Source organism: Taudactylus pleione, unplaced genomic scaffold, assembly GCF_031769625.1.
Source record: "Taudactylus pleione unplaced genomic scaffold, aTauple2 ptg000212l, whole genome shotgun sequence".
In the NCBI taxonomy this organism is placed as follows: domain Eukaryota; kingdom Metazoa; phylum Chordata; class Amphibia; order Anura; family Myobatrachidae; genus Taudactylus; species Taudactylus pleione.
The window spans coordinates 2,577,058-2,596,177 of NW_028284614.1; the positions used below are offsets into that span (position 1 = coordinate 2,577,058).

A 19,120-nucleotide genomic window follows, 5' to 3' on the forward strand; every position below is an offset into this window, starting at 1 on the left:
GGGCCTTAACATCGACCCGATTGCGAGCGCTCAGCGCTTGCGACCGGGTCTGAATGAGGTCCCTTATCCCCTCCCAAGTGCCCTTGGGAACTACAGAAGGGCTAGAAAGGTGCCCCCTCGTAACTCCTCACTATTGGGACGATTCAGAGATGCACTGAAGTCTTCTGCGATGCATGCTCAGAAATAAATGCAAACACTGAGTCACAAGCTGATACATGGCTGAGACGCATTTGTAGGGAAGGCCATCAATGTTTTAAAAACATTGATAGTGGCTGGCCGATGTTAACTAGTTTTGCTATCGATAGCAGAGAACCAATGTTTTTTTTTCTCTCTTTACAGGACGGAGGTAAGCCCCGTCCCCATTTTTGATTGCCCCGCGGCCCCCTGCAGCATTGGCCATCAAGGGGGTGCAAACCATCGATGGTTCACCATAGATGGTTTATGTGCCATTGATGGTAACCACCAATGGACACCTCACCGATGGCGCTCCCTACGCATTTGACTCTGGGCCTGTTTCAGCAAGCAACGCAAGTGAGAGAACGCACGGTGCAAGCCGATGTTTGCGATCTGCACATGCATCGCGTGTGCGCGAACAGGCCGCTAAGGGCTCTCTCAGAGTACGCAGGGAGCCTGCAGAGACCTTCGATGTTGATTGACAGGAAGTGCCGTTTGTGCGTGGTGACTGGAGGGTGGTCGCTCGAAAGCAGGCGTGTCTGTGCGTTCACACGCCGTTCCATGGGCATGCATAAATCTAAGCGGCGCCGCACGCAGCCGGGGGCCTCTCTGCGTGCAGGAATCTCTCAAGTCCTGCGGCAAGGTCAGGTCTACCCGCAGCTTCGATGACACTCGATGTTCTCGATGTTTACGATGTCAGTCACGGCATAGGTGGGCGGCTTTATATTTTGCTGGGTGTCTGCTTCTTGTGCTGCGGTCTCCGTGCGTATGCATTGATTAGCATATTCTCGCAGCGGCTAGGTGCGTGTGTTTGCTAGCGTGCGTTCCTTGCTGAGTCAGGCCCTCTGTCGCTTGTTGTGGCTTATAGTCGCGCTTGCAGACTCCAACTTGCAGAGTTGCTAAAAACCACGAGATCCATCCGCAAAATGGATTTACATGCAAATAGCGTCCCCTTTGTGACAGACGAGGTTCAGTTTGACCAAAAATAAAGGTAATCCCTCGTCACCTCACAACGATATTGGTAATACTGTAAATGCTGAAGTCACAATTTGTACACAAAATAACTCTATAATGACGTTGTACGTACATAAGATAGAATAATATCTGGGCAGCATTACTTATAAATGTAATAGTCACATTTACTATGTTAAATACATAAATACAAATAAAAGTATTAAGTCAATTAAACACAAACATCTGTAGTCGGCCGCTTTTTTTTTTTTAAATCAAACTGGGATCATCTGTCCTGATGCCGTCCACCTGCAGCAGGGTCTGAAAGCTCATACAAATATCTCTCAGACCCAGAGAAATCCTGGGGGATAATCTGCTGCAGTCTACAAAAGCACTTGGGGGTAATTTACTAACGCTTCTAAAACAGACAACTACATGGTGTTATTGCCCTTAGCATCTAATCATATACTGTCTATCATTTTCTAGAAGGGTTGGTTGCTATGGCAACACCACTTGTCTGTTTTAGAAACTTTAGTAAATTCACCCCCTGAACTTGGTAGGAGATTCATCTTCCTACATTGCCCCAAAGCATAGAGCAACAGCAGCAACACCGGAGCGGCTTAACCGCTTAACTGGCTAATATGTTTTCCAAAAACCATTCAGAGACTTTTGGGTTTTTTTTACGATTGAATAAGGTCAAGAACAACTATTTATAACTTATCCAACACAATTTTATGTAAAGAAAATCCTTTTTTTTTTTTTTAGAAGCACATAACATTAATATCTATTTTTAAAATCTCAATCAACAATACATCGGATCGGACTATTGATCAGGACATTGCAACATCGCGTCTTTGCATGTCCTTAGAGGCTGCTCCTTTGTCCAGCCACCGGGTATACACTGGGGGGCTGAGTGCTGCTAGACTTAAGGCCCCCATACATCAGAGATGGATTGCAGCAATCGTGCAATTTGCAATCGATTTTGTATAAAAATCTGCAATGTATGGGGTTTCACAGATTGCAACCAAAAAGTGATTGGAATTGTTTAATCAGATTGACCAACATGTTGGATTTCACAGATCGATTGGGGCTGTAGATTGCTAGTGTATGGACATGATCAGCAGATTTGCAGACCGTTTCTAGCAAAATGATGGGCCTTTCAAGATTGCCAGATCTATGTTTGCTGCAATCGATCTGCAAATCACTGAAAAAGACCTGTAGTGTATGGGCGCAGATTGCTCGATTGGGAAATCCTAAGATCGGGCAATAAATCTTCAAATTGTTCAATTGTGGTTTTCAGATTGCTGATGTATGGGGGCCTTTAATTACTCGGACTTACTGGGGTGTGCTTCCGGGCTGCCTAATTAGCAGTGATCAGCTGTAGGAGACACTTGGTGCAAGGATGTAGAGGAACCGGGATGTCCCTCTGCAATTGGCATCTACTGGAAGACTATCTTCTAGCAGCCGCCCAGTGGGTGGTTCTGACTGGTTGCATTGTTTGCGACCATATCAGGCAAACACACAGCCTGGCGTGGTTGTAAATGAAGCGACCATGCCAGTCAAGTGGTTAACAACAAAAAGATTAATGTCGTGCAGTGCTCTAGGCAAATCCCAGATCTCAGTCCAATTTGGCATCTGTGAAAACTGATAAACATTGGTCTCTCAACCAACAATCACCGACCAACCTGATGGGGCTCCAGCAATTCTGCCAAGAAGAATGGGCTCATATTCCAGGGTTTAGATGTGCAAAACTGATAGACACTTACCCAAATAGACTCAGAGCTTTGACTGCTGCCTAAGGTGGTTCCATTAAGTATTAACGCCAGGAGGAGGTGTGAATACTATTCCAATCACTTATTTCAAAATCGTTGTTCCTAATTAATTTTTGACAAATTGTTGCATTAAAACAAATGTTGGCACATTAACGAGTCCTTTGTGTTGGTTAGTGGTAATAAATTTCCATTCATTCCGTCATGGTTCCATGTTGTAACACAGAAAAAAAGTCAAAGGGGGTGAATACTTTTACAGCCATTGGGGAGTATTCAATTTGATGTCGAAAAGTCCGAGGTCGGGCTTTTCGCCGTCATCGCTGATTTTTCTGGGATAACGTATCGGGCACGTGCCCGCTTTATCCCAGTATTCAATTGGATCGGGCGAAAACGGAACCTAGCGGAAATGTAAGTATGGGAAAGTGCAGGGAATTTTCGGAAAATCATCCTGGGACCCCCTAAAGATGTTTAGACATGGGGGATCACTATGGGTACCCCTGTTTTTGCCTTCTGAAGGGATTCGGGGGTTTTAAATAGCCGTGGCAGGTGCATAAATGCGCCTGTGAAGAAGAGTATTTATCTTCTTTTTTTTATTATTTATTAATAACTATGGCCATCAAATTTGGGGTACATCAAAATGGGTGCAAGCATATTTTTAAGTCCCTAAAATTATTTTTTTAAATTCTTAAAAAATGCACCTGCCGCTACTCCCGCATTCTTTAAAACACCTGCCTCATACTTAGGAATCAATTATGCTAGGTTAGAAGTTTGTTCCCACTTTTTTTTTTAACCCCAAAATTCAAGACCTTTTTTGGGGTGTCCTGAGGATTTTTTAAAAATTTTTTTTTTTCACAGGTTACTTTTTAATAGGACACTCCCAGAAAAAAGTCTAGCATTGGGGTTTAGGGGTGCAGGCTTTAAAAAAATAGCCTGCACCCCTAAACCCCAATGCTAGACTTTTTTTTCACCATGTAAGCCATGGTGAAAAGTTATCCCCGTTTTTCAACAAAGACTTTTCGCACCGGCGAGCAGTCTTTGAAATTGAATACAGGGATAATTGACACAGGCGAAAATGACGTCGCAGCCAAATTGAATACCCCCCATTGTATGTATTGTAGATTGTAGGAACACGGCTTGTTTTTCATAGCAATTCTATCTGCGGTATTTTTGCTCCACATGTGCCTTACCGTCTCCAAACATAATGGTTTCAACTGTATACAGGGAATAAAAATAATAAAAGAAACTGTAATTTTCACATTGACTGTAGTGCATAAAATACAATGAAAGAAACAAAATGAGATTATAGCGCCCTTAGCGCTCAATAAAGCTACAGTGCCCCAGATTTCATATATTGACTGTGGTTTATATCGTTTTATAATTACAGTATTGATTTTAGTAGGATATAAGGGAACATTGACTCAAGAGCCTGGAGCTAAGGCCAGTGACTGCAGGAGGAAAACAAAATGGCCTGGTTAAGCTGGGGTCTTTTGGGTATGTACCTATGTATAGTGTTTCCAGAGGTTGCCAAACGCCGCCATTACAGTCCACATTTTAAATATTTGCATGCTTGAACACAGGTGACTTATTTAGTACCTCAGTCAATTTGATTTAACCATCTGCACTCAAATATGGATATCCTTAAAACCTGGACTGTAGTGGCGGAGTGGATACCCTACCGGTCAAAAAGGTTGTCTTTTACCATTTTTTATTGAAATGTGAGCAATTCAAGCCCAGAGAATAACCTGGAATGGTACCAAGGTACGCAGAAACCTGCTAGTGGTTAAAAAAAAAGTTTAGGTGAGTAAAAAACTGAAAAAAATCAGTGTTATAAAAAAAGGCTTTTTTGAAGGAACAAGTGTAGGCGAAAGGGTGGTTCCTCAGTGTGGGGCTTATTTACCAAGCAGAGGCTTTTCTTCTCAGGTGTATTTCAGCACAAAATAAAAGGGCAATGATTTGCTACTAAAAGCATTGCCCTTTTAAATACCTGACTTAAGCCCCTGAGACACCAGCTGTCAAACATGGAGGAGGAAGTGAAATGGTCTGAGGCTCTTTTGCTGTATACCAGGGGTGGGGAACCTTTTTGCTGCTGAGGGCCATACTGATATATATAGCAGTATGTGCGGGCCGGATGCCGGCCACGCCCCCTCTGTGACGTCTCACGGGGGGGGGGGCACAATTGCAGGTGATTACAGCAATGCCCAGAGCATCCTGATCCATCCTGGTAGGGCAGCGGTCTGACCGTCTGAAGCGTCCTAAGGGTGCTCCAGGCGGCACTGCTGCATAGATTCAGGCTGCAGGATGCCATTCAAAAAAGCTCCAAGGGCCAGACCAAATGATTCCACGAGCCTTATACGGCCCCCGGGTCTGAGGTTCCCCATCCCTGTTGTATACCAAGACCGCGACGTGCACAGAGTGACTGGCATCCTGCACCGAGGGCTATAATAGCATTTTGCAGTGCCATGCAATACCCTCTGCCCTAACTGTCCAAGGATACATCCTACACCAAACAATGACCCAAAATATAACTTTAGACTGTGTGCCTGTTTCATTACGGATCGCAACTACGAATGCAACTGCTAATACGCACGCAGTTCCACTGTGATAATATGCAAACCCATTGCGATGGCTATGCCCTCGCAGCACTACATAAGGACGCCCCACTTTACCTTAAACACATCCGTAATACTTAGCAGGACTGCAAAACCATCGGTACAATCGAGTACCATCGCAGCCTCACGCACACTTGCACAAGCTCTGACCTTACTCAGGAATTGCTAACTTCAGCGCATGCAATTACACCTCAGGCTGTGTACGGCATCGCAGTGGATAATTTATGTACGCCTCTGCAACGGCGTTCAAACGTCCTGGCACACCTGCGTTTCACCGACCACCCCCGTTACCACCCCCAAATGGCCCTTCCTGTCAATCACTGTGCGATGGGTCTGCATAGTCACTGCGATTGCTGTGGCCGGTTCGCGCACGTGCACTGCATGCATATGCATGCGCAGTACTCAACTATCGGCCGATTGCGTGCGTATTAGCAGCTGCGTTCCTTGCTGAATAAGGCCCAGAGCATGATCATGGAAACCTTTGTATAGTGGCGTTACAGGAAATATTGTGCCCTGGCAATGATGGCATCACTAGGGTTGGCGTCACCCTCTCCCCCCATGGTCCTCCTCCCATATCAGACCATACAGAATCCTTAGTAATGTTTCTGTACTATAGTTACTTATAAGTCGTAATTCCCGTATATATATCACTGAATGCAATGGCAATAATAGCAACATAAATTAACAAAATTAAAATAATACCTTTAAATTAAAATATCATACGCACAGCCTGAATGTATTTATGTTTACACATTTTTACGTGGTTAAGGTGAAAATTCAGTAAGAAAACAATAGAATTCGAAGTAAAAACATTTAAGAATTACAGCAAAAACTTTATTCCAACATTAAACATTACATGAGATACATTAATAGATCAGGGGCCTGATTCCAAGGTGTACGCTAATCTTATGGTTAGCGCACATCTCCAATTGTTTGAGGACTGCGCAGGTGCAGGATGTGTGCTGCGCAGGTGCAACCCTCCATAAGCGAGTTGCACTCGCAGTGTCTCCCAGCCGCGGCCTGATAGACAGTCAGCGGGGTTTTTGGTAGGGGTGGAGCGGAGGCCGTTCTAGCCCCCGTTCCCGGAAACGGGGATGTGGCGCCCCCCTTTTTCCAGGAGGGACGGGCCAGGGTCTGCTTCGGTGGATGCAGATTTCCTGGCCAGGCTGAGGTGCTGTAAGCTTCAGCTAACGCAGCCTGGCCAAAGGGGCAACAATCGTGACCTGAGGCAGAGCGCAGCGGCGGGTGTGACCTAGTGAGTGCTGCTTGTGAGTGCAGTTTTGGTGTCACCTCCTCGGATGAGGCACAGTGTGATACAGGTTGAGTCTCCCATATCCAAATATTCTGAAATACGGATTTTTTTTTAGCAAAAAATGAGTAAACCTATTGTATAAAATGACCTGCAGGCTGAGTGTATAAAGGTGTATATTAAACATAAAAGTATTCTGTGTTTAGACTTGGCTCCCATTCCCAAGTTATCTCATTATGGTATGCACATATACCAAAATACGGAAAAATCTGATATCCAAAATACCCCGGGTCCCAAGCATTTTGGATATGAGAGATTTAACCTGTACTACAAAGAGGAATGATTTTGGAATATAATACTGTAGTACTGGTTCATGCAGCTAGATCCAAGTATGGGCACTGGCCCCACACTGCAAAGACTTCCTGGGATTCGGCTTCCTCGTACGCCACGAAAACAAAGGCAGCCATTTTGGTTACTGGCAAACAGGAGAATCACTGGCTAGTCTGTCACTACGGTAAAAAAAAAAAAAAAACGGCATCAGCCGACAGCTCGCGCTAACCCGCTGATCACCACCACCGCGTTTGGTTGCAGTCACCGCGACTCCGTAAGCCGTTACCCGACGCGGTCCCGGGTCCGGGCGGTGCGGCCCTCACTTCCGGCGGAGGGGGTGACCTCTGCCCCCCGCGCGGCTCCTCCTTCCTTTCCTGCAGCGGCCGCACGAGAAGACTCAGCAGTGAGTGATGTCCGCCCGCAGCATCCGCGCTAATCCTTCGGGGCGGCGGGGTGGGGGCGACCGGGGCCGGGTGCGGGAGATAGGGGGCTCTCCTATGCTCCTGCTCCGGGGGGTATGGTGGCTGGGCGCGGTGTACGGGGGGGTAGAAGGGGGGATACTGCGGGGCCTAGTGGAGCCACGGGCTGGAGTACATGGGAGCCCGTCATGGGAGCGGTGCCCCTACCTGGGCTGAGGTTGTGAACTATATGAATAGCGCGCTATAGACCCCCAGCCAGGGACAGTAGTGGGTGGCTGCTGGTGGGCAAGCACCCTATACATATTCCTAGCACTGCAGCTGCTGTAGGACTACACTTCCCAGCATGTTCTGCCACAGGTTTGCTGTCAGAGCATTCTAAGGTTGTGGTGGGGAATGCTGGTATGTGTAGTCCTGCAACTATTGGAGTGCCACACATTGCCACTTTGTGTATCACCCGTGAGTGGTCAGACGTGTGCCAAGCAGTGATAAGGGCACCAGCCAGTGTTGTGTGTATGTGAGGCGTGTGTGGTATGTTATACATGTGTATTTGCTTTATCATTTTATATGTGGCTGATATTATATTAGCTGTGGTATATCCAGGTGCAATATAAAATGTTAGAATTGATGCTGTGTACAAATGGTCCCTGTATGTGTTACTTCTATGGCCGATGGCTTTCACTTTTTTTTTTTTTTTTTTACATGTACTGGTGTAGTAGTCATGTCAGGAATAAATTGGCTGTGTCTGAGGATGTGCCATGCCTTTTGCTTGCTTACCTGCTGGTATACTTATACAGAAGCACATGAAGCTGGCCAGCAATGCTCCTTGAGCTTGCTGTACAATCGTGCTGCAGATTATGGTGCATACACACGGTCAGATTTTTCTTCAGATCTGCACTATAACTAGCTTAAAAATCGCTCATATCTGAAGGAAAATCTGACGTATCTGACATCTTTGTCAGATGAACGATGCGCGTTTCCCGATGGTCAGATAACGATATCTGACATCTGATGTGTTGCAGTCAGATTTGGACGATTCCATTCATTTTAATGAAGTCAAAAATCGCTCGTAACTCAAATCGTTGGTCAAATTGTTAATCAGATCGTTGTTCAGATCGTTCAATCGTTCATCTGACTGTGTATGCACCTTAACCGCCCAGGCGGTGGCATTGGAAGGATAATTGTACTGCATGCATGCACTGTACGATATATGGGGGTGGTCTCCATGCACAGCCAAGTGGATCAGACAGGTTTGTAATCCAAACAGAGTTATCCCGATTGTTTTCAGGCTGTGACCAAATATCAGTCAGTACTGTATACACTGACGATAATCATTCAGACCAGTTATTTAGTTGGCTGGCATGCGTGACTGGTGTAGTGTGTGGCCAGCTTTCTGCCCTGTGTACGTCCTACGCATGTGGACTGTGGATAAGGCTGCTATGGAGGCGTTGTGTATACAGATCTAAGCCAGGGGTGCATTGATGCATCAACTCATTTTGCAGTGGCCTTGTATACAAATGGGGGCAGCATGGTGGCAGAGTGGTTATCAGCTTGCTTTACCCTAGAACCCTGCCCATGTGGCGCATGTATGTTCTGCATGTGTGTTGTTGGATTTCTGGGTGCTGCAGTTTTCTCAGTGCAAAACATACTGGTAGGATAATTGTAGTGTTAGATAAATTAGACACTAAACTCAGCTAGGGCAGGGATTGCTGTAATGATGTGTCCTTCTCTAAGTGCTGTGTACTATCTAATAATAAAGGTTAGCATATATGGTATGTGTGCTAATGAATTTAGTCAGTAAGTGCCTATGAGATGGGATCTGCTGTGTATGAATGTGTCCTATGTACAGCGCTTCATAGTAGAATTGGTTTTAAAATAAAATACCTTAACCTAGCCTTTTATTTTAACTTGGCAGAAATGGCTCCACGTAAGGGTAAGGAAAAGAAGGAAGAGCAGGTCATCAGCTTGGGGCCACAAGTGGCTGAAGGAGAAAACGTGTTTGGGGTCTGCCACATCTTTGCTTCTTTCAATGACACCTTTGTACATGTGACTGATCTGTCCGGCAAGTAAGTGATCTGTAACTGGTTACAATGTGTTTAGTAGGAGCAGTGTCGTGTGCATTTACATTGTGTCTATTTCCCTCGCGTACATCTACTGCCCGATTCCCTGTTCTGCTGATCCGCTGACATTGATCAGTTGGCAAGTCTGGGTGAAACCCAGCATGTTAAAAATACCTACTCGCTGATCCTGATTTATTTTGGTCGGGATCTGGGAATTGGGGACTTGTAACATGTTTGATTTCACTGCTGTTGGCATAATGGGAATTGGGGCAATCCATCACAGGTGTGTGGGCCCCATTAGCCTAGTCTTGTAGGACATCTTGCTAGCCTGCTTCCAGTCACTGGTTTTGAATGTGGCGCTGACTCTGCCCATTATAAAATCATCATCCCAGCTGTAATCTCCTCTAATCATAACCCACAATATAGGTATAAAGAAGCGGATTCTTTATTTAATTGCGGCGGCTGGATAGCCGCCAGATCAAATACAGACAGCGGAGCCCCGATGGACCTTAATCCTGACTGGGGTTGGTAAGTACCCTAACCCTCCCTTAGTGGTGCCTAACCCTCTTCCTCCCTCCCTCCCTGCGGCTAGACGGTAAGACACCCGGCTTACCTTTGTTCTGTATGCCGGGTGTCCTATATTTTGTAGTGGGGCTAATGATGGGCGTAGGGATTTCGACGCCTAACTTTAGTCCCCTGTTGGGCTGCCAGTGTCGGCAAATCGGCAGGCAAGATAGCGCCCGTCTGTATCCAGACCTCATCCCAAAGAAGCACTACAACCAAACCTTAATTATATGGGAGTACCAGCTAGATCAGGATTGCTGCACAAGGGGGTTTCCCTGTAAGACACAATTTATATTGTAGCGTAACTGATCTCCCTAAAATAAATGAATCCTTATGTTGTGTTCTTGTAGCAGCTGATTGACAATGTTTTGTCTCCTGTCTTAGAGAAACAATCTGCCGTGTCACCGGTGGGATGAAAGTGAAGGCCGACAGAGACGAGTCCTCTCCTTATGCCGCTATGTTGGCTGCTCAAGACGTCGCCCAAAGGTGCAAAGAGCTCGGCATCACCGCTCTTCACATCAAGCTGCGCGCCACCGGTGGGAACAGGTAACGTCTGATTGCGTGTTCTGTGCTGACCGTTGCGGAGGAAAGTTTTGATCTGTGGGATGTTAGATTTGGGATAGCTACGGTCTCATTCTAACTTTGTTTTACCGTCCTTCTTGAAACAGATGCGCGCCTATTCATGTTGTGTTACCAAATGTAGCCTATCTAGCATTCTCCTGTCATAGTGCATAGTTGTGTTGTCAGGGCAACAACACTTGAAAATGTATCCGGGGTAGCTTTATTGAGTGTTCTGAGTGCAATGTTAGCACTTAAAGCCTGCAGCAACTCTGTGACCCTAGCAGCTGGCATTCTAATGAGCCTGGCCAGCATGCTAATTGTCATTGGCAATCTCAATCAGTAGAAGTGGTGGAGGGGGAAAAACAGTGTTTGAATAATTATGCGCCACAAGTGTTCCGCAGCGCCTTACAAAGTACAAAAACAAATAAGTTGACCAGTGACTAAAGCTGGCCACACACATAGCGATTTTACCCGATCTCGCCGATTCCGATACATTGGAACGACAGATCGTGTAAAATATGACCAAGTCGTGAGTCCTCGATAACGATGCGATCCGCGTCCCCGCTGGTCGCACATCGCATCGTCAGATCTGCCGTGCAGTAGGGCAGATATGACAATCTAGGACACGATGCAATGTGAAAGTCTGGATGCAGCAGAGATCGTTTGCAGATCGTGTGCAGAGCTGCCGGGGAGAGTTTCAAGGGAAATCGTACACATCGGCTGATCGTGTGCAGATCGCCATGTGTGTGTGGCCAGCTTTACAGTAAAATACAATACAGGACAAGGACATGGAATAATATACATTGATACATTAGCGACCATAACACCGGATGAGGGACATGACTTCCTCTCCAGATACAGGGGAGAAGGATGTCTAGAGTCTGTAAAATGGATGGGCAGAGGTGAGCTGAGAAAGGAGGAGAGCTGGGGGACTGGTTGGGATATGATGTCCTGAAGTATGTAGTCAATTTTAAATGTAAAGTAGGTAGCAAAGTCAAGGGCAAGAGAGAGAGAGGAGGTGATGGGTGAAGGAGAGAGCTGAAGGTGGTGAAGAAACGCTGGGGATTTGAGGACTGGGAGGAGGTGAGGTTCTTGAAATATGACTGTTCGTTTGTAGAGGGAAAGGGCAGCACTATAAGATGAGAGCATAAATTTGAATTGGAGAAAATCAAGAGCGTGATCTTCTCCACTGTCGCTCGGTGCTTCTTGAACACTTTTGCAGGTATCTGGTGCATTTGGAATGCCAGGGTTGAGGAGTGGATCTGCGAGGGTAAATAGTGATCGCCAGAGAAAGAGTCCAGAGCAGAAGTAAGGGAGGTATTGTATAGGGAAGTGGCTTGTTCAGGGCAGGAGAGACAGGATAGGGGAGAGAAGTGAGTCAAGCTGGGAAGAAAAAAAAAACTCCATAGCCTCAATGTTATGCCTGGTGATCGTGGCCTTAGGATGTAGAGGAAGGGAAGGAGAGAGGGATAGGTTAAAGAGAAGATGATGGTCAGAGAGGGGAAATGGGGAATTGGAGTAATCAGAAATGTCACAATCGTGAGTGTAGACCAAGTCAAGCGAATGCCCTCTCACATGGGAGGGTGAGGATGTCCATTGGGAGAGACCAAATGAAGACATGAGGGTAAGGAGTTTGGAGGCAGAGGCTTCTGTAGGGATATCAATTGGAATATTGAAGTCGCCTAGGATAACAGAGGAAAGGTCAGAGGAGAGTGAGGGAGCCAGGAAGCAAAGTTGTCAAGGAATATTGAGGGAGGGCCAGGGGGATGGTAAATGACAGCTACTCTCAGGTGTACTGGTTGAAAGAGGTGTATAGCATGAACCTCAAATGTACAGTAAGTAAGGGAAGCTTCAGAGGGTAGGAGTTGGTGGGCGTAACCAGGGGATAGAAGGACCACTACAAGACACCCACCATGGTGCCCCCAGGCCAAGGGTGTGAGATTGTGAGGCCCCCAGAGGAGAGAGCTGTAGGGGAAGTGGTGTTAGAGGGTGAAATCCAGGTTTCAGTAATGGCTAGGAGATGCAAGTTGTTGGAGATGAATAGGTCATGGGTGGGAACGAGTTTATCAGACTGATCTGGCATTCCAGAGAGCACAGGCTAGAGGGACAGTGTTTGTGGGAGAGATGTGAATAAGATTACCAGGGTTGCTGTAACGAGAGGGTGAGTTCAATTTGGGTGACAGAGATGAATGCAGTGGAGAGATTGTGCGGGCACCAGTGCTGGGAAGGTAACCTGTATGTGGTTGGTAAGGAGGGAGTTTAATACGGTGTGGATAGAGGTGGGGTGACATGGAGAGGAGGTTTGGAGGAGGGATTAGTAGTGGGGTAGTCGGACCCAGGAGGGGTAGAAGAGAATGAAAGTGGAGTTATGGTAGAGGAGGGGGAGGAAGGCAGACAGAGGAGGGGAGATGAAGGAAGGAGGTAAGGGGGAAATGATAAAGATGGAAGAAGGGGCAGAGTATTAGGTAGACACTGAGTGGAGGGGGAAGTGGACGAACACATGTTAATGGGGTGGATCAGGTGAATGGTGGGGGGGAAACTAGATGTAGGAATAAAGTTTGAGTGTTAGAGAAAGTACAGGAGATTAGCAGATAAGCAAGTAATAGTACAGTGTAGGAAAAGGTGCCTGCACAATTACCAAACTTATTGAGCAGAGGAAAAGTGGATATTTAATGGGGGAAGAAATGGAATATTAAAGTAAACTGTATTAGAAGACAGATCACAGGCTTGGAAAAGAAATAAAGTAGGAAGACATTATTTCTAAGAAATAAACTGAAATTGGCACAGAATACAGTATGCTATGAGGTGTTTGTAAAACCAGAGAGCCAGCACAAATATTGGCAACTACAGTGTAAGTTCTAATAGTGAGCAAACAGTGGGCCTGATTCAGACCCGCTCGCGAGCGCTGATCGCTCGCAAGCGGGTTGATGTTGCCCAAGTGCGCATGTGCACGGAGGCAGCTCATTTGTGCGCATGCGCGGGACCCGAATAACGACGGCCAAGCTGTCGTTATGGGTCTCGCACCAAAGGGGGCGTGCTGTCGATGGTGATTGACAGCACGCCCCCTTTGGTGGGCGTGCCTGCCCAGACTACCGTCTGGGGCCGGCCCCACTGACATTACTAGTGATGTCAGTGGGTGTGCTTTTGGCTCTAATAGAGCTAAAGGCACTCCAGGGCTTGCGGCAGAAGAGACCCTACCTTAGGGTCTTGTCACAAGCCCGATGGTCGCGATGGTCTTGACCATCGACCATCATTTTGGCCGCTCGCTATAGCTGTGGGTGGTCACCCACAGCTAGGCGAGTGTCCAGGAGGCCGCTCCAAATAGTAAGAGGGACGGCCCTGATTCAGAGCAAGCGCTCTGTCAGAGCGTCCGGCTCTGAATCGGGGCCAGTGTCCAGTGATGAATGTCCAGGTTATGCAGACAGCAGTTGCTTGTAGTGAAGAGATTGTGAACGTACATTTCTTGATTATACTTTGTCCAAATGTTCTGGATTTAGAATGGTTTGAAGCTAGTGATTTCCTTCGGTTTAAAGCCATATTAATACAGAGTTTGGTTATAAATGTTGAGGGCACTTTTAAGATTATGCACTTAGAAATATTATGCACCAGCAGCCAAAGGCCTGCATCCTAACAATCAAACTTAAATAGTAATTGCTGGCATGTGTATGCAATGATTACAAGCAACCCCCAATACCCTTCCGCTAGTATGGCTAGCAATAAATTTCCTAAGCCAAACAAGCAAGGAATACCACAAAAGCTAATAAGAACTAGGTCTAGTTATCTATACACTGTGCAAAAGTTAGAAATGAGAGATTCTGCAGCAATGATGGAGATTAGATTAATCTGCCAATGAAGTACAAGAAAAGAGGTGTCAATTCCCAGTCAGTATCAGCTGAAGATATTATCTAATAATGCCGGTATAATGCTGAATTTGGTTAGAAATGAAATGTGCACTTTTTTAAAATTATGCACTTATAAATATTATGGGCCAGCAGCCTAACAATGGCCAGTGATAGAACCCATGTTTCCTCCTTTCCTTTTATGTGATTCAATTCAACGCGAATTGAATAGTGTCGGGAAGGAGCTCCCGGCGCTATTCAATTCAGCTAGTTATGTCGGAGAATGGCCGTGAGAACTGGCATTCTCAGACTACACTGCCCGACACGATGCTCTTTCCGCGGTGCTAAGAGCAGAAAACAGCATCGTGCTAAGAGTTTTGTCAGATTTCTACTCGCACCTTAGGAGGCTTAACAGCACACTGAATTGAATAGCTCCGGGAGCTCCTTCTAAGCGCTATTCAATTCGCGTTGAATTGAATCGAGCCAGTTCTGCTGCAGTGTATTTCTTTATTCAATCAATATTTGGTTCTTTAGAAAAGAAAACCCTTGTGAAGCAAGCTGCCAAAATACATCCAAATGAGACCATCGTACTTTAATGTTACCAAACTGGATGAGAGGAGTAGAAGTATTTGATACTTGGGACACTACACTGAAATTCTAAGCCTTGGTGTTTGAGCCTCTGCGCTGGATATATGCTATATATTTACATTTTGTGTGACCTGTAGGTCAGCGGTACATCTGCCGAGCTGCCGTTCTCATACTCTTGACTGGTCGATAGGTGTCTGAATGCGTATGCGGAAGCTTAGGGGGCTCATCTTGCAGGTTGATTCTAAATATGTCTGTGTATTACCGCTTTCCTGTATTGTCACCTTCTGCAGCTGGTATTGAGTAATATTGATGTGGAAAGAGCAAATATATTTACTAATGGGTCAATCCAATTAGGTGTGAATTGCGAGTAGTGAGTTTGTTTCTTGAAACTCGCAGACTTCGCATTGATGCGCGCGCTCCCTAGAATTCTCCAATCCAATTATAAATACCTATTCGTGGTACTCGCAGCGGACGGGTGCGAATTGAATGCCAAATGAGATTTGAGAGAAGTGCGTGAAACTGGGGAGAACAACCAGGACCCCATTCCCCCCCCCCCCCCCCCCCCAAACTGATAATTTCGTTAGCACGACCGTAGTATAGAAGGCTTTGTGGGCATTATGGAGGTACTGTTGGTTTTTAAATGGTGTCAAATGGCTGTGTCTTTTTTTTTTTTTTTCTTAGAAGTGCAAGAAGATAAGCCAATTTGTAATATAGAGCCGTATTCCATTTGAGCCGAGCCGTGATACTTTTTCGCGGCCCGGACTTTCCGCCTACTTTGCCTGTATTGCAGGCGGAAAAGTGTCGCGCACGTGCCCGCTTTACCCCGTATTCAATTTGAAAGTACGCGAAAACGGGACCCGGCGAAACTTGAACAGGTGGAAAGTGCTGTCAGAATTGGGGAAATCAGCCTGACACCCCCCAAAAGATGCTCTGACATGGGGGTTCATTATGGTACCCCCCCGATTTGGCTTTCTGAAGGTATTTGGTGGTTTTAAATGAGCTCAATAGCTGCTTAATAGCATTTTTCTATACATGGTGCAGAATAGTATTCAGGAGTATTTTTTCCAGAAAATTACTTATCCCAGCAAATTTGGGGTATTTGAAAATGGGGGTCGGCATATTTAAAAGTTGCTAAAGAAGTTGAAAAAAACGTGAAAAATCCACCTGTCGCAAGCAGCTGCAATCAAATAAACACATGGGGCATACTTGGGGACGCCCCCAGAGTCAAGTTTGCTAGTTTTAAACTTTGTACCCCGACAGTTTTTTCGCCCCCTTTTTCAAAGTCACTTTTTGGGGTGTCCTTAAGTGTTTTTAAGTGACAGTTTACCTTTGGGGGACTGTCTGAAGGCTGCAGCGGGGTTCCCGCAACATTGCACCCCAATTCTGCACTTTTTTTCCGCCTGCTATTCATAGGCGAAACTTTTTCGCCTAGTACATTGCATTGAGGAAAGTCTTCTAAATTGAATACGGGGTAAAAGCAAAACAGGCTAAAATGACGGCATCGGCGGAAAAGTATCGCGGATCCGGGCTTTTCGCCTCAAATTGAATGCGGGCCTTAATCTCAAACTAATTAAATAAAAAATGAAAGGAAAACAAAAATAGGGAGAAAGGTGATTTGGGGGTGCTTTGAAGGCACCTTGAATAATTTGAAAACAAATGATAAAAAAACAATAATTTTTCATTTAAAAAAAATATTGTAATTTAATTTAGGGGTGATACAGAATGAAACTGGAGGCAGAGAGACTATTTCAATGTGCGCTTGTTTGGTAACGGGGCACCCCCCTATGGCGGGTGTGTCGCGCCCAGCGACTGCAGCTGCACTAATTTTGTGGCCATGTCCAGGTGGACAATCTTTCTCCATATGGCTGATGCCAACAGCCCCTTGGTGGTGGCATTGGCATATTGATGCAGTCGGGCTTGTTGTGTGATGGCGAGTGTGTCCAGGTGAGAACTCCAGCAATTTGCAAGGGTTTTATGAACTATATACAAAGGTTACACCGCACCCCCCACACATGTGATTTGGCGTACTATTGGCTAAAAGCATCCACTAATGTAATAGTCAGAAAATGGGGAATGGTTCTTAATAGTGGGGATGGCCACCACAAGATTACCATCGTGTAATGTTGGTGCTGCCGCCATTGCAAAGTAACCATTTCATGGCTTGGTTAGAGTTTAGTTTGCGTGTGTAATAGACCCTGGAAATTTGTATTTGCGCAAAGGAGCTCTGCCGCAGGCACGAATTCCTGGTGGCCACCGCAGAGTGGGCAACATCGGAAAGAACATAGTGGCAACCATCGCAATCCCAGCATGGAAAGGAAAAGGCATGAGAACTGGGACATTGATGGTTGTCAACTACTTAGTTTCCGATGACCATCCCTACTTTATAATTGTCTTCAATGCTGTGTTGGGAGGATAATTAAATGGTGGATTATGAAATCCAGTTTGAGTGACTGGTGTATTTAATGAAGCTAACCGCCATATATCAACGTTCTTGTTTTTTCAGGACCAAAACTCCTGGACCTGGTGCCCAGTCTGCCCTTAGAGCCCTGGCTCGTTCTGGCATGAAAATTGGTCGCATTGGTGAGAACGTTTTCTCCTTTTTTCAACTTAGAGCCTGTTGCAATATCTCATGACTGATGGGCTATTGCCCTAATGATACAAGAGGGCACCTGGTCACTGTGTGGGACTTGCTGCAGCAAATACATTTGCACCCTCACATATATATCTGCAAATATTGCTGTTTGTTCTAAACTCCTTTTTTAATTAGTTTCCCTATCTGCCTAAGCACTGATTCCTGACTCGCCATCCGCCTTGGAAACTTTCCAACTCTGCAGCCGTTCTCAATTGTTTGCTTGTAGAGAGTTTATTCTTTTATCGGCTGCTGTTGAAGCTATAGATAAGTGTTAAGTAATTTCTTAATACACTATGTTGGGGAACCTCTATAACCTTATTGGAAAGGGACGTATTCAGGTGGAGTCTGAAAGTGTGAGTATCAATTTTAACTCATTTTTTTTTGTTTCCCTTTGCAGAGGATGTGACGCCCATCCCATCAGACAGCACCCGCAGAAAGGGCGGTCGCCGTGGTCGTCGTCTGTAGTTATCGGTTTTCTTTCAGTTGTTAATAAAATAGTCAGACCAAATGATGTGTGACTTTGTGTTATTTAGGGTGCTGTAACTCTGTGGGTTAAATCATCCTGCATTGCTATATTTCATACTGAGTGATGTCTTGAGCACATTGTATGCGGCATGTATAAATTCAGCAAATCACTTGTATGCTATACTGTACTGTGGCTTGTAATCCTGCGACAACCTTGGTTTGCCACAAGATGGCGATGTTTATCTATAGGAGTCTTGCTCAAAGTTTAAAGCTGTAATACCTATGGCTTGGCTATTATCATATTCAATGGTTGCAATTAGACCATAACCCAAATACCATTATTTGCCCATCTTATGAAAAAAATGCATGAATCCTCCAAAATAGGGGTCCATACTCTTATGAGAGCAAGTACTGATGCACTAATTTATTTTGGCTCTTCTATGGCACGAGGGGAGATGTTATATCAGGAGAGGAACCTTTAATTGTCTCTTCCTCACTTATTGCCTTCTTGGAATGGTCCTTATGTCGGTGTAGATGACTGGTAATATCTATATCCGGTCTGGCCAACCTGTGGCTCTCCAGCTGTTGTGAAGCTACAAGTCCCAGCATGCTTTACCACCTAATCACTATTGACATTGACAGCCACTTGCAGATGTTTGAAGGCATGATGAGTGTATGTGGAATATGAGTGTACGCACCTACAATCATATTTCATCAGGAGAGAACATTTATGATTACATTTCTATTTATTTACTATAACGGGCGAGCAGCACCACACTGTTCATCCAGATATCTGTGCTGCCGCCCCATCACCCATCCAAGGAGCCATGACTCCAAGCCTGTGCTAGGTACTCCGGGCGGGGTTCCAAGGAGGACTAGCTAGCAGACTCCTCGGACCCCAGACTGCAGCCTG

General features: G+C 45.6%; 1 protein-coding gene across 1 annotated transcript; it reads left to right on the forward strand.

Annotated features, from left to right (window-relative positions):
* The first annotated feature begins 7,381 nt into the window (after positions 1-7,381).
* Positions 7,382-18,250, forward strand: RPS14 (ribosomal protein S14). Its single transcript, XM_088478255.1, has 5 exons — positions 7,382-7,485; positions 9,414-9,564; positions 10,507-10,668; positions 17,614-17,690; positions 18,140-18,250. The coding sequence occupies exons 2-5, from the start codon at positions 9,416-9,418 to the stop codon at positions 18,205-18,207; spliced, it is 456 nt and encodes a 151-aa protein (XP_088334381.1). The 5' UTR covers positions 7,382-7,485; positions 9,414-9,415; the 3' UTR covers positions 18,208-18,250.
* The last annotated feature ends 870 nt before the right edge of the window (positions 18,251-19,120 follow it).

Bases quoted from the DNA above. Each gene is read 5' to 3' on its own strand.
- RPS14 (XM_088478255.1), top strand. From the start codon at position 9,416: ATGGCTCCACGTAAGGGTAAGGAAAAGAAGGAAGAGCAGGTCATCAGC. The intron at 9,565-10,506 runs GTAAGTGATCTG...CTCCTGTCTTAG, and splicing joins GTGACTGATCTGTCCGGCAA to AGAAACAATCTGCCGTGTCA. The intron at 10,669-17,613 runs GTAACGTCTGAT...TTGTTTTTTCAG, and splicing joins CGCGCCACCGGTGGGAACAG to GACCAAAACTCCTGGACCTG.